This window comes from Strix uralensis, chromosome 5, assembly GCF_047716275.1.
Source record: "Strix uralensis isolate ZFMK-TIS-50842 chromosome 5, bStrUra1, whole genome shotgun sequence".
Lineage (NCBI taxonomy): Eukaryota > Metazoa > Chordata > Aves > Strigiformes > Strigidae > Strix > Strix uralensis.
The window spans coordinates 79,287,849-79,301,231 of record NC_133976.1 but is presented as its reverse complement, the minus strand read 5'-3'; the positions used below and the strand labels follow the sequence as shown (position 1 = coordinate 79,301,231).

Genomic DNA, 13,383 nt, shown 5'->3' with positions numbered 1-13,383 from the left:
TTACATTTTACCACTACAGATGAGGGTTTGTTTCTCTAGGTCTGATCTGAAGTGGTTTTTTAAGAGTTGGTGATGAGTCTGGGCCCTCACTTGTACTACATCCAGGCTGTGGTCCAGGAAAAGCCCTTACTGCATACTTGGTTTCTAAAATACTGACAGCTCTAAAGCATGTACTGAACCAAGCACATTTAAAAATTAGCTAAGTTAGCATAAGCTGATTCTGGGCATATCTGGCTTAGTTTTGAAGGCATGCAAAACCCAAAAGTGCAATGATGATAACAAGATCTTAAATACTCTCCTTAAACGGATACTTACTTGTGAACACAGACTGATATATGTACATCTTTTACCGTCTCCAGAGTATCCCTTCAAGCAGTTACATACTGCCTACAAAGCAAAACCAGAAGACATGCATAAATGGAAAGATGTTTGATCTTTTTCAGCATGCTTATATTTAATTAATTTTTGCCTGATTATGTCATAGTGATATGGTGTACATCATCTCTTCTGCAGCAGTGTCTTAGCCAGCATGAGCAACCATAAACTGAGATTGAGGAATAACAATTTCCAGGAGGCTCCATCTGCCCTTTCTCTGCCTATCCATCTCTTGTCTATCCTCTGCTGTCCTGCTTATTTGAAATGATCTCTTTGACATCTGCACATGGCCAACTTGCTGGCAAAATAGGCTAAACCCCTAATTTGTTTCCCTCATTTTATTTGCATAGGTTGGCATTCCCCTCTCTTCTCTTCCCTTTCCCTGTTTTTTTTAAGTGATGAAACAAATCTTTGAAACACAGTTGGAACTGTGTCCTGATGTTACTGGCAGCTGGTAATTCATTTGACACTTGTGTCGTGATGACTGTTTTGCACTTGCAGTTATCACAAAGATGAAAAATTAACATGGTTGCAATGAAATTACTTCATTCCTCTCCAATTCAGTGCTTAATGGTTCTCAATTTAGAATTCACATTTAATGTGTAGGAGATTGAAAATTCAGGGAGATTTCTGCAGCATAGACAAAACTGCTAGGCAGTGTAATAGCAGTGTTTTATGTACCTGGATGACTGAAAGCCCTACAGAAAGCAGACGTGTTTCTGTCATATAAGTTTGACTCTGCAGTGCTGGGATTTTGTAGTGGAGGTTATTATTGCTCCGATGTTAACTATATTCCCATGGGTAAGGAAGTATAAATAATCATGTTCTAGCTACTACTACCATCCTCAGTGAAGGGTGTATGGAAGAAAATAGCCATCACCTGTCTTGTCTAGAGGGATGGGGAAGGAGTTAAGTGGCTCTGTGCTCCCATCAGAAATGTATTGATTTGCAAATGACAGGCAAGGCAAAGAGTTAACTGATCGGTACTGGCAACAAGGGTTGATGGGGTTATTGCCCCTCCTGTCCCTGGACACCTGAAAGGCTGGAGGTGGCCTCTGACTTCTGGTCTCTGTTTCCTGCATTGCTTTTGAAGAAATACTGTTGTGCAGTGCTCACAGGAGGATTACAGTCCTGCCAACAGCCAGTGTGAAACTACAGGGGGATGATAAGAAGTGTTGCAATCAGGGTGTTCAGCTTCTTCTGAAATTGTTATAAAAATAGAAACACTAATCTGTGTCACTTAATTGCCTGGGCCAATTTGTTTCTCCTTTCCCCCACTGTCCTTTTATAGCTAATTTTTCTTTGAAGAGTATGTGGTACTTCTGCATGGGAGACACAGAACAGTGGAGGAGTGAGTGGATGCTGGTACACTGTAACCCCTATACGACAACTGTGATTCAGGATGTTTTGTTTCCTTGTGAAGATGTTTGAGCTGTGCTGGGAGAAGGGCTAGTCTGAAATGGAGTTTTCCCATGGACAGTTTCTATAACAATAAAAGAAACATTATCTGGCAGTACTTTCGAACTGACAGGTTTTCACATCAAAACCTCCCAAAGAAGAAAAATAACTGCTTGAAAGAGCAAGACACTGCTTTCTTCTGCAATTTTGGGTTTCTTTTACTGAAATTCATTTTTTCATGTTTGTCCATGCTCCCCATCAAATACCTTTTTGAGGGAAGCACATACTTTTCAGAATTTTTGTTATGAAATCCACTTTTCCATTTAAAAACAAAGTTGAGATGGGGAAACCTTTCTTTACCCAACTGTAAACAGTTGGCCAGTTTTATTTATCTGCACTGACAAAGTACTCACTTGATTGGGTCCAGTCTGTGTGCATTCTGCATTTCTATCGCATCCACCATGGCTCTCCAGGCAAGGGTTGATTTCTTTATAAGACAGAAACCATAAAATAAAAAAAAAAAAGAGTGACCTCTGAAAACTCAAGAAGGAAGAATTTTAAGTAAAGCATACTACGAATGCAGGTTTATGACAACTGTGAATCAATGAAATTAATTCTCTTAACTACTTAATACTTCAGTCTAGGTCTTGCAGTTGTCTTGGTGAAGGCTAAAACCCTGCCATCAGCATTTCTAAAACCATACCTGGGGAGGTATGAATCAACAGTGTCTAAAAGTCTTTAAGTTTGCAGTGGTCAGAGGAGCATGGGCGTATCAAGCTGCTGAAGATGGGCCTATCCTTGTTGAGAGGTAGATTTTTTTTTTTTTAATAAGCTTTGGTGTCACACCACACTGCTATAGTTGCATGGTTTGCCAAGTACTATCAATCATGTGGCAGGTAGAGATGCCTTTGGCATCAGGGTCTACAGTATCAGGAAATGACTTCTGGGTCATAGTGGAAGAAGGATCTTCCATCTACAGGAAAACCTGCTCCTGTAATTTCCTTCCGTGTGATATATGAGACATTGCAAATGCTTACCCATGCAGACTATTCCATCTCCAGTGTACCCAGCGTTGCAGATGCACACTCTATTGCCAGGCGTTGTTCTTCTGCACTCTGCCTTGGCAGAACAGCCACCGTTGCTAGTCTTGCAAGCATCAATAGCTGAACAGTGACAACAACCCAGATTAAACCAATGTGATTAAACGACTTTTTGCTTTTCAGATTAAGTTGTGTCTGTGTTTTAAAGGGATTTGCTAACATTTTCTGAACACAGAATTTTTCTGATTTAAGAGGACATAATTTCATTAGTGCCAGAAATTTAATACATTTTACTGATTACAAGAGGGAAACCTGAGAAGGTGCTTCTAGTCTGGAAGGTAAGAATTCATCCTGGACTGACTTTCAGTCACTTCTCATCTTCTGATTCTGCCCATTCCAACCAAGTACCAAAAAAGGGACCTTCACGTTCTTCTCTAGATTAAATGGCCATTTGAAGCTTTCCCTTAGCTTGCCTTTTTCTGCACACAGATCATATACCTTCTCTTGCAGGAGGTCTAGAGTGTAATACCACCCAGCCCTCCTGTGACAAAAAGTCCTGGTTATTCATATGGATACTCGTGATGTCTCTCCAACTCCAGATGAGTCAGAGGCTCGCAAATTCAGTTTGCTTGGGTTACCCTGAGAGCAAGGAGGGAGCATTTTCTGATCTTCAAATGTTGCTTTCATTTTTTGCCTCAAATGATCCCAAATTGCTGTTTCAGCAGCTGTAACAGCCAGAGTGGGGAGATGACTTGTCCTGTAACTGGTTTTGCCCAGGAATCTTGTACAGGGGAATAAGGGTGAGTGCAGAGCTACTATTGGGTGACCTGTGTCACCCACCTCTTCCTGTGCATGGGGAACTTCCCACCTGTAGATCAAAATGGATTTGGTTGTTTTGTGCCGGAAGAGAAAATGAAAGTAGTGAAACTGCTAAAATCTTGGATTAAGACCCTGCCAGCCATTGTGAGTAGACAAATATGCTTCTGTTCCCAAAAGCATTAGTATTTTAATCAGTTAAGGATTAAGTAAAAGCATTAGTATTTTAATCAGTTAAGGATGAAGTAAAACAACTGTAAAATTAATTGCAATCACTGTAGCTGGAAGCAGTCTATTTTGTAAATCTGGATATGCCACACTCTTGGAGGGACACCTAGGATAAACTGCTATTGCCCCTTTCTGAGGGTCTCTCAGATCCTTCTGGTCTAAAGAAGCTGATTTTACCACCCCAGAAATCTGTGCAAGTTCAGAAAGCTGAGGAAACAGTAGGGCTATACCGCTTCCAATTGCTGGAAGTGCTATTGTACCCTGAATTGGCCTCTCTTTGCTGGGCTTTGTTGGGAAAAGGAGTAAAAGTCATAATCCAGGTTTCATTACTCTGAAAACAATGGGGCCTGGGTTGTGCACAGCATGTTCCCTTTTCTCTGGTCTCCCTTAGCACAATGCCTCGCAACTTGGGAGATATTGAGCCCTTTGTTTGCTATGAATCTGCACCTGTTGGGCTCTTAGTTGTTTTGAGCAAATTGGCAGCGATTCTTGTTTTTTAACTGGTGCATAGGGAAGTGCTCATCTCTCACCAGCTCCACTGTGACCAGAGTGCTCCAAGAACATTTTTTTCAAAAGGGAAGAAATAAAGTACACTTGCCTGTGCAGAAAGTCCCGTTCCCCTCAAACCCAGCTGCACACTTGCAGTAGGCAGTGCCATTTGATAGGAGAAGGCAACTAAAAAAGTAATAAGAGAAAGACAACATTTAAAAAAAGAAAAAGAAATGGAGTCAGGTCTTCTGAACAGCCCTTGTTTTTGTGCATTGTTTCAAAGGTAATGTCACTTAGAAATAGCAAAGCATTTAACCATACAGTATGCTATAGTTACGACCATAAAAATGAACCTACTTGGACCAGGCTTTCCAAATGCATTTTTTATGTATTATTTTAAGTATTAAAAATACATGCTTTGGTCATCCAGTGTCCTCTTTTCTCATGCAGAACTTCAGAAGTTGCATGCCTGCTCACCCAAAAACTGTGCACAAATTTTTATTTTGTGTGCACACAATTTATTGAGGGATGCAGCAGAACTGCTGTGCAAGGGCAGGAGCCAGGTATTTGAGTCCTCTGTGTTCAAGTTTGGTTTTTTTGAACAGTTTGGCCTTCTGTAGGCAAACATGAGTTTACTGCCCCCTGAACCCTGTATAATACAGGGATTGCTCCGTGGTGTCAACGCAGGCAGCACAATCCCATCCTTTCCCGCCACTCCTGCTATGCCTATAGCTATCCTTGTACCTACAGGGGTACGGCAGTGGATGAATAAGGCTCAAGAGAAAAACAGTCTGCTTCTCCTGTCAGAAACACTGTTTTGATGCCAGTATGTGTGGGATCCCCCAGAGCAAATTTGAGAGTGGAGTTTTGACAAAAAAGCCTGGTACAATATCACTGCTGTGAACTGCAGCGGGGGAGAGAATGATCTACGTCTGTGAAACAGGAGGGTTGTCCTTCTGGTTTCTCTGCTCTTACAGAAGAGCTGTGGCTGAAAATGAGTCTTGCCAGTGACCTTTCCTTGGTTTTTAAATGTCTTTGGTAATGTAAATCTTGCTGTCTGGTCAATGATGGGGTTCAGGTGCACTTCAGTACATGGCTCAAAGCGGGTGACTTGCTCCTTTGAAAACTAGTTAGTGTCCTAGTATTGGTGCTGGACTGCTGAGAGTTGGTTTTTTTTTTTTTTTAAATATATTTTGATGTGAAGAGGAGAGCTGTTTCTTGTCAAATGCAAGTGACTTCTCGTCGGTGAAGTCACTAGTGCCGATGGCATTTCTCAGTTGTGTGTGGTGGTGGATGGGACAAATAGGAGGAGCAGAAAAAGCCCACTCAGAAACCTGCCTTTGTGATCAATCTTGCCCTGGTCTCCTGTTCTTTTTAGTGCTGCAGGCTCCGTTTCTTTGTGTACTGCATGGTAGGATGTCTCACTTCTTTTTTTTTCCTCTCCTTTTTCTTCCCCCCTGTTCCCCCCCAGTCCCATTTGTTTCCCCATTTAACATGCGTGGTTTGAACTTTTCAGTGTTATCACTGAATATGTTACATTAACACTGCTCTTCCCCTCTCCTCCATATAAGTGGATTTCACACATACTTAGCACTGGTATGGCAGGAGGCATTACATGCATCCTCTTTGATTTCTGCAAGAGGAAGAAAAAAAAAAAAAGAAACAGGGATCAGAACATTTTGAGTCAAAATTCTTCTAGTTTCCCAGTATTTTGTTCCCACCATGCAGAGCTGGAGTCTGTTACGAGTTCTGCACCAGACAACTGCGTTCGGTCTGTATAGAGACTCCATCAGTGGGTACCACTTTGACTCAGTTGTGAGGAAGAGGCTTGTCAACGTATTACCAGGAAAATATTTCACCTATTGCCATTTATCTGTATTTAGTCTGGTGAATTTTGCACATTATTAGTTTAATTATAGAAGTGTAGGTTTTCTAAAGGAACTGAAATTTGCTCAGATATAGTAACTATAGCAACTCCAACTATAAAGTTAATTTAATTACTATTTTTTCCCTGGGCAAATTTAAAACTGATATTGAATGATATTATTAATGTGCTTATACCATTTTTTATTTTATGCTATTATATGTAGAGTTCTGAAATAGTTATTTAATACATTTTAATTATGTCTAACTAAAATATAATTTTACTGGCTATAGGAGCTCTATTAAACACAAAATGATTTATTTGATAATTAATTTTTATTAGCAAGAACATAATTTAAATATCCAGTGTTTTGTAGCTAAATCAACTTATTGAAGCACTTGAGAGGCTTTTGATCTGGGGATCAAAACGTGCTAGTGTGGTGGTTTGACTGCCAGGCAGATTAGACAACTGTTTGACCTTCTCTGTGCTAGGTAACTCTGCTCTGCAAAATATATAGACTTAACAAACGGGATATTCTTTTGGGACAGATACAGGGTGACACAGGTAGAGAATTAGCTAAGTAAGGCCTTTAAGTCTCATGAGCAGTATCTCAACCAGCTCTCTATTAATAAGGTAATTAACTGCCATAGCATGGAGTGTCACCCATTTCCCTGCATGTGGGAAGCTGCTGGCTGTCTGGTAGTGCACTGGGATCTGATCACAGCTGTAGTTCTGGCATTTCCTGAAATGCTCACTTCTCACTCCAGAAAAAAAACAACAATGGAACACTTACCGGTCTCGCATGTCACCCCTCTCCAGCCAACATCACATTCACAGGAGCCGTCCCCGTTGATCCCACTGCTGCATTTCCCGTGGACACAAGCGCAGGCTGTGGGGAGAGATGGGAGGGAACCCCCGGGCAGTGTGTGCAGCAAGGCAGGGAGGGGAAGGAAAGGCAGGAGGGATGGCCCAGACACCTTCTGCTGATGGCACCTTCTGCTCTAGGCTATTTCAAGAAATGCTTTGGCTTGTGCCTATTGGCTTCTACCTACAGAATAAATCTAATTTCAAAAAATGCTTATCTTTCCTCTATTCCCAAATACAGGGACTGAAACTGCATTTTAAGGGGAAAGCATTGCTGAAGAAGCAGTGCTAAAGAGGGTTATTCTCACTAGATGCTGTTCTAAGCTTGTAGCGTGCTTGAAGGAGGCACCAAATCCAAACAAGGGAGTACAGAGAAAATACCATAATGGGGAAAGAAAAGGGGTTAATGATGTTTTTAAGACTGGTCTATTACCCTGAAAATGATGTACCTTTCCAGGATCTAGAATGGACGTGGTTAGAAGAACTAAGGGGAAGGTTTTGACATCTCACAAGAGTAGCAAAGGTGCCTGTGTGGTTTGGGGATGCTCAGTACCTTGATCACAGCTGCGGCCGTATTTGCCTTCGATGCAGCTTTCGCAGGCCGTACCAACAAACCCCGCTCCACACTCGCAGGCACCCGTACCGTTGATGCCATCCAGGCAGACACCATTTCCGAAGCAGGCGTTCCCCGCTTTTCCCGGGCAGGACTGGCACTGCTGTCCGAAGAAACCTGCGCAGCACTCCCTCATCTGGAAACCCAGAAATGCAGTGCTGAGGGTCAGGGTCAGGGTAGCAAGCATGGCAGCAAGCATGTGGCTGACAGGTATCATCTCTTGGGACTACTGCTGGGTGGAGGTGAACTATAGAGCTGGATTTTTCACAGTGCTTCATCTCTGCTGGTCTCTGGCCACACTCCTTACTGTGTTGGGGCTCAGGCTGCCACCCCAAGTCCTTGGTGGGACCCAGGTGTCCTCCACCACCCCCAGGGAAAGGTGGACAAGATTGTGAAGGACAGGCATGGGATTACCTTTCCCAAACCTGTGCTCCCTCTGCACCACGTTGGCTCCCAACCTTTCCTATGCTGCAGCCGTCATCAGCCTTTAACCTTCCAACCTCTGCTGCATCCAGAATAAAAGGCCTATAAATATATTGTCAGGGACTGCCTTGATGTGCTGCATATGTTTAGTGGGGATTACGAAGAGGGTGAAGTTCAGGAATGGGAGTGTCTGGCTTTTACTGCGACAGAAATGGTGTACTCACAACGATGGTTTTAGCACACTTTGTCTGGCACCCGATCTGGATGGTGTACATTCTCATGTTGTTTTCCGAGAGAACACAGTATTTCTTCGCCCCTGCCTGAACAAAAATTGGAGAAACAGCTGCACTTCTGAGTAATATTGATCAATTAGTTTCAAATATTTAAAAAAAAGGGACATTAACATTATGTATGCTGTGCACTGCCTCACACATTCACAATGAAAATGAAGTAAATACTTTTACAAATAAAAATGCATTAGCTAAGTGATTTTTGCTAGTGAACATATGATCAATTTAACTCGGTGCCCTATGGCATTTTAAAGATGTGTCCAACACAATTGCTCAGAATTGAATAGAAATTTTTTCTGAAGTTTGACAATTTTTTTTTTTTTTTGACACATTTCCTGTTTTTCTTAATTCTTGGAAAACTGAGAGCCAAAGTTCTGCCAAAACAGCTGTTGAAGTGTTATCTTCCAGGTCTGGACACAGTTGTGAAAGAATGCTTGCTGAAGACTTGCCATTCTCTTTGTACACTTGTTAGATTTGAGATGAGCATCCTGCTACTCATTGTCAAGGAAATGTTAATGTTTTTGAGTTTTACCCATGCACTTCAGCTGGGCTTTGTCAGTCAATTACTTTATTGGGGTGGATGGGACTTGACCTGCTTTGGATTCATGTTTAGTGACATAATTAATTAAAAAATAGGAAAAGGTATAAAGGAAAATATGCTTCTATAATCCCAGCAGAGGGGCTTTCCCAGAGAAATTTAGATGCCAAGAAACTCTAGGTCTTATTCTGGTTGGCAGGAACCTGCAAAATATCTGCAGTTCTCATGTACTGGTCCTGGGCATCCAAAGTCTCTATAGTCTCCAAGTCTCCTTGTGAACATAACTCACTGAGTTTGCCCTTCCGTTCTGATTTGAAGGACTAAAAGCTGCTTCTGTAATTCCCCTGGTAGCAAGCATACTCCAGACCATGCTCAACTCCCTCAGTTTTGCATGGTAGAAGTCACCTTTGCAGTTAGAGGAGGCTTCAGTTGTCCCAATGCACGCTAGAAACTGGTCTTTCAGGATAAGGCTGTCTTTAAGCTGCTCTTGATTCTGCTCCCTTGCTCTCAGGGTGGATTGAATCTATTGACTATAAGTAATATATGTAGCAGGTTGAAGTAACTACGATAACTTTTGTTGAAACTGAGGCAATTATATTAAAGACAGGGTTAACTGCATCTCTGCTCAGTTTTGATAAAAAAAATAATTAGCATTAATGATAAAATACTTACTATTTCTTTTGTTCCTGGGGGACACCTTGATGGGTATGAACAACTTCTACACTTTTCCTTAAGCAACACAGATGGGAGGTAGTTAACAGACTGTAAATGCATAATTTCCAGCTGTATTTTTAAACCTAGCCCTCAGGGTACAGTCAGGATGACTCCTTTGGTAAAGGTGGTGAGGGTAAGCTGGACTGCTCGGCAAGGAAGAACATCCTTACCAGCGGGTCTGTAGGGATGCCCCATGGGAAGCCTTCTCCCAAGGGAAAGGAGAAGGAAAGGTCTGTTGGATATTTCTCTTTGCTTTTCTAAAGCAATGCTTCTCAAAGGCCTCCCCATTGAAAGCACAGCAAGAGGTAAATCCTGACCTTGGACACGCTTTGCCTGTGGCACAAGGGCAAGGAGAGCTTAGAAATGGAAAACTCATACCATGTGTATGTCCTACGCTACATGTGCGTGTGAATCATTTGCACATGTAAGGTCAGCTTCTGCAAAATGCTTAGATATATGTTGTACCTAGTAGACCATGTTTAATATTATTCCTGTTTAGCTAACTATGTTCTTACTTTTAGTAAGGCTTAAATGAATGTTCAAGTATGTTGCTGCATTTGAACATAGCAGGGAAAATAAATTTCCATGTGAAAACAAAGGACTATGTGCAAAGGACCTGAGAGAGCAAAGCTGGGGAAAAACCTTGAGTGAAATATACTCAAATATGGGACTGTATCCCAAGGAAAAGCATTAAGCTGCAAAAATTCATGCCTGTTAAATATGTTGTAACTGAAGCACAAGTCTCACTTTTTCTTCCTTGTCTAGTTTGTTGCATCCCTCATAAAAAGGGAGGTAAGTTGCCTGGTTGCTGTCTTATTTGACTCACTCAGGAAAGGAAACCTTTCTCTGCCAGTTTGAGGAAATCACATCCTGTTCTTTAGAGGAATGTAAACCTGTTTATATTTCATATGTAAAAGAAACAAAAGAGGGAGAATCCTTTACTCAAAGGGTATAAGAAATTCATGTGCATGTGCAGTTGTAATCTACACTTGGAATGAAAAGAAAAATTTTTCCTTACTAAAAATATTTTATTTTTTTCCACTTGTTTACTTTATAAACAAGTGGTCTGCCTAAGAAGATGTATTAGAATAGTGCCTTACAATTATTTTCTGAAAATTAAAGCTCAGGAATTGCTTATTCCTGTGCTACTCTGATTACATTTTATCCAGTCTGTCAGTACACCAATTGCAGGATCAAATATGTCTTAATATATGCTAAAACTCTGGTAGGAATATCCCTTGTGAAAAAGGCGTGTATTCCTTACTGGGAAATAGTGTCACTTATCCTGTACATTTGAGCTGTGTTTGGCTATAGACCCCTCCCATGGGCTTTAAGTCTCTATACGAATAGAACCACTTACGATGATCACGGTATCATTGATGTCACATCTGTTCTTCTGGATTTCCAGGACCTTTCCTAATCCATGAATAATTCCTTTGTCTGTTGCAACATTTGTATAGCTTATAGGTGCATCATTTATGAATAGCTGCAAAAGAAATGCAATCAGTTAGAAAGCAGCAGAGCTGTTTGGTAGCTATATGGTAACTAGAGCAGTAGGAGGTGAAAGGAGGAGCAATGTGCAAGTCTCACTTCAGGAAAACCAATGAATGTAGTTAACTTCAGGCATTTGTTCACATCCCAGTTGCTGCATTTAAGAGCTTCGCTGGACTTGAGGGCATGAGATGACTTGCAGCCTGCCGAAGTTTCTTAGCAACAGGATTTGGCAGAGCAGATTTTTCCACCATGGGGTGTAAAGGTAAAGGGTTTGAAGAAGGAACCTAAAGCAAGCCAAGAGCTGGGTTTGCTGTCTGTGGGGGATGAGGGACTTCAGGGAAGCTCTCCCAGCTGCTCCTTCAAGGAAGGCTTTCATCATCTCACTGCTACTCCACACTCCCATTGTGCCCTCACCACCAACAGCTCCATGAGCACATACTTTTCAAAGGCTCTGCCATGGGCAGAGCAAACAGCAGGGCTGAAACTGCTGTAGTCAGAAACTTGCTGTCCTCCTTTGCCTATGCCCAGAAGGAGCTCTGGGACAGAGAAGAAAGAGGACCAAGTTCCCTTCCTGTCTGGGCCACAAAATTGGGTGTGTCGCTTAATCTGGCTGTGTCTGATTTTCCCATGAGTGGTGTGGAAAGGCAATTCATATTTGTTGCTCAATGCTTTGAGCTCTTAGGGTTGGAAGTGGAATAAATCCACAGAAAATAGAATTAATGTTTTATAATTGAAGGTGGGTTTCTAATAGCTCTTGGAAGTCAGATTAATGACTGCTTTGCATTGCAGACTCGTAGCTGCTAGAGACAAGCGTCCACCATAGTAGCTTCTAAAATGCAATGCTAAATGTGAACAGCACAACCGAAATCCAATTCAGTCAAAGATCTCTTCAAGGGTGACTCTGAATTAAGCAGGTCTGAGAGAGACAGTGCATTTGAGTGACAACTTTTGTGCTATTACATCCCAGAAGCTAATGGGGGCTGCACAGTTCCTTCTGACTACATCATAATTTAAAGTTGAAGCTAGATTCGTAAAAAGCAAGAAACGTGTTTCTCCAAGCAAGTGCAGACAGCAGTACCTGGCCATTGTGGAGGAAGAACCCAACCTGGTAGGAGAACCCTAGCATGGTCTCCCTGTGCATGCCGTTGTGCAGGCTGTTCTTCAGCAGCTTCTCATCCAGCACAACATGATAGCGGATTTGGCCTTCATCCTGCAAACACACAATTAAATTCAGAGTTACATAACAATGCAAGGAAAGTTATTAGGGATAGCTTTTCCCAAAGGGTATAAGCCAAACTTAGATTGCCTGGGTTTAAGGAGAAGCTTTGCCAGCAGACATGTTATTTCATATTTCCTGCTGTGGAGAGCCTGCATTCCTGTCATAAAGAAACATTATTGACCATGGGGGATGAAAGGCTGTTGAACTGGTGAGACCACGGTTTGCTTGAGCCTGGCAGTGTCTCTTTGTATAAGGCTGGCTGACAGATTCAGGGAAAAATTAGTCAGATGACTTTTTTAGGACTCTGAACTTCAGGAGTTCATTTGACATTGAAAGTTGCATATTCATGAGTGCTTTTATAATCTTCCCCATACACATTCTTTCTTCCTTTGGGAATCCCTGAATCACCTATATATGAATGTTTACAGTAATTTATAGTGTTTGGTTTTCTTTTTTTTTTTTTTTTTTTTTTTAAATCTTTATGGTCATCTTCTGTCAATAAAGTCTTAGAGCCATACCTGTTAAATGCAAAGTTTTCTATGCCTCATTGCTAGAGTGTATGAATTTTTCACTGATGTGGTGAAATTTTCCATTGTACATCAGAATTTTGTGAGGGCTTCCCAAGGCCTCTGCATCTTGTTCCAAAGCAAGGGACTCCCAGAGCTCTCCCTGACTTGGAGGAGGAAGCAGAAATAGGATGTGTTTGTGAGAGATTTGTAGATGTGAGAGAAGCTGGGGCATGTGGAGGGTTTAGGAGCTGTCTAGCCAACAGATAAAGTGCTGCCGCAGCTCTGTGTCTTTGCAATAAAAGGTGCTTGTGGGAAATCCTGTTGCCTACTGTCCCCTTGTTCTGAACGTTCGTACTGCTCCTTGCTCTTCTGCTCCTTCAAAAGTGTGTGAAAGCATGAACCAACACCAGGTTGCAAGATTTGTGATGTTGCCTGGCTTTGACCATGGGGTAAAATAGCGGTTTTTACATCCCTTAGGGTGAGACCTATTCTATTTTGACTTCTGCATA

The 13,383-nt window shown here is 41.8% G+C and overlaps 1 protein-coding gene across 1 annotated transcript in view; it reads right to left on the bottom strand.

Moving 5' to 3' along the window:
* The window catches only part of STAB2 (stabilin 2), an 85,471-nt gene that overhangs the window by 24,760 nt on the left and 47,328 nt on the right, over window positions 1-13,383 (bottom strand). The window contains exons 34-44 of the mRNA XM_074869483.1: window positions 12,225-12,356; window positions 11,013-11,138; window positions 9,611-9,667; window positions 8,335-8,430; window positions 7,628-7,823; window positions 7,004-7,099; window positions 5,934-5,979; window positions 4,456-4,532; window positions 2,811-2,936; window positions 2,187-2,260; window positions 316-387 (exon numbers count right to left, since the gene is read on the bottom strand). Of these exons, the coding sequence (XP_074725584.1) occupies window positions 316-387; window positions 2,187-2,260; window positions 2,811-2,936; window positions 4,456-4,532; window positions 5,934-5,979; window positions 7,004-7,099; window positions 7,628-7,823; window positions 8,335-8,430; window positions 9,611-9,667; window positions 11,013-11,138; window positions 12,225-12,356 (1,098 nt within the window). The remainder of the gene's footprint in view (window positions 1-315; window positions 388-2,186; window positions 2,261-2,810; window positions 2,937-4,455; window positions 4,533-5,933; window positions 5,980-7,003; window positions 7,100-7,627; window positions 7,824-8,334; window positions 8,431-9,610; window positions 9,668-11,012; window positions 11,139-12,224; window positions 12,357-13,383) is intronic.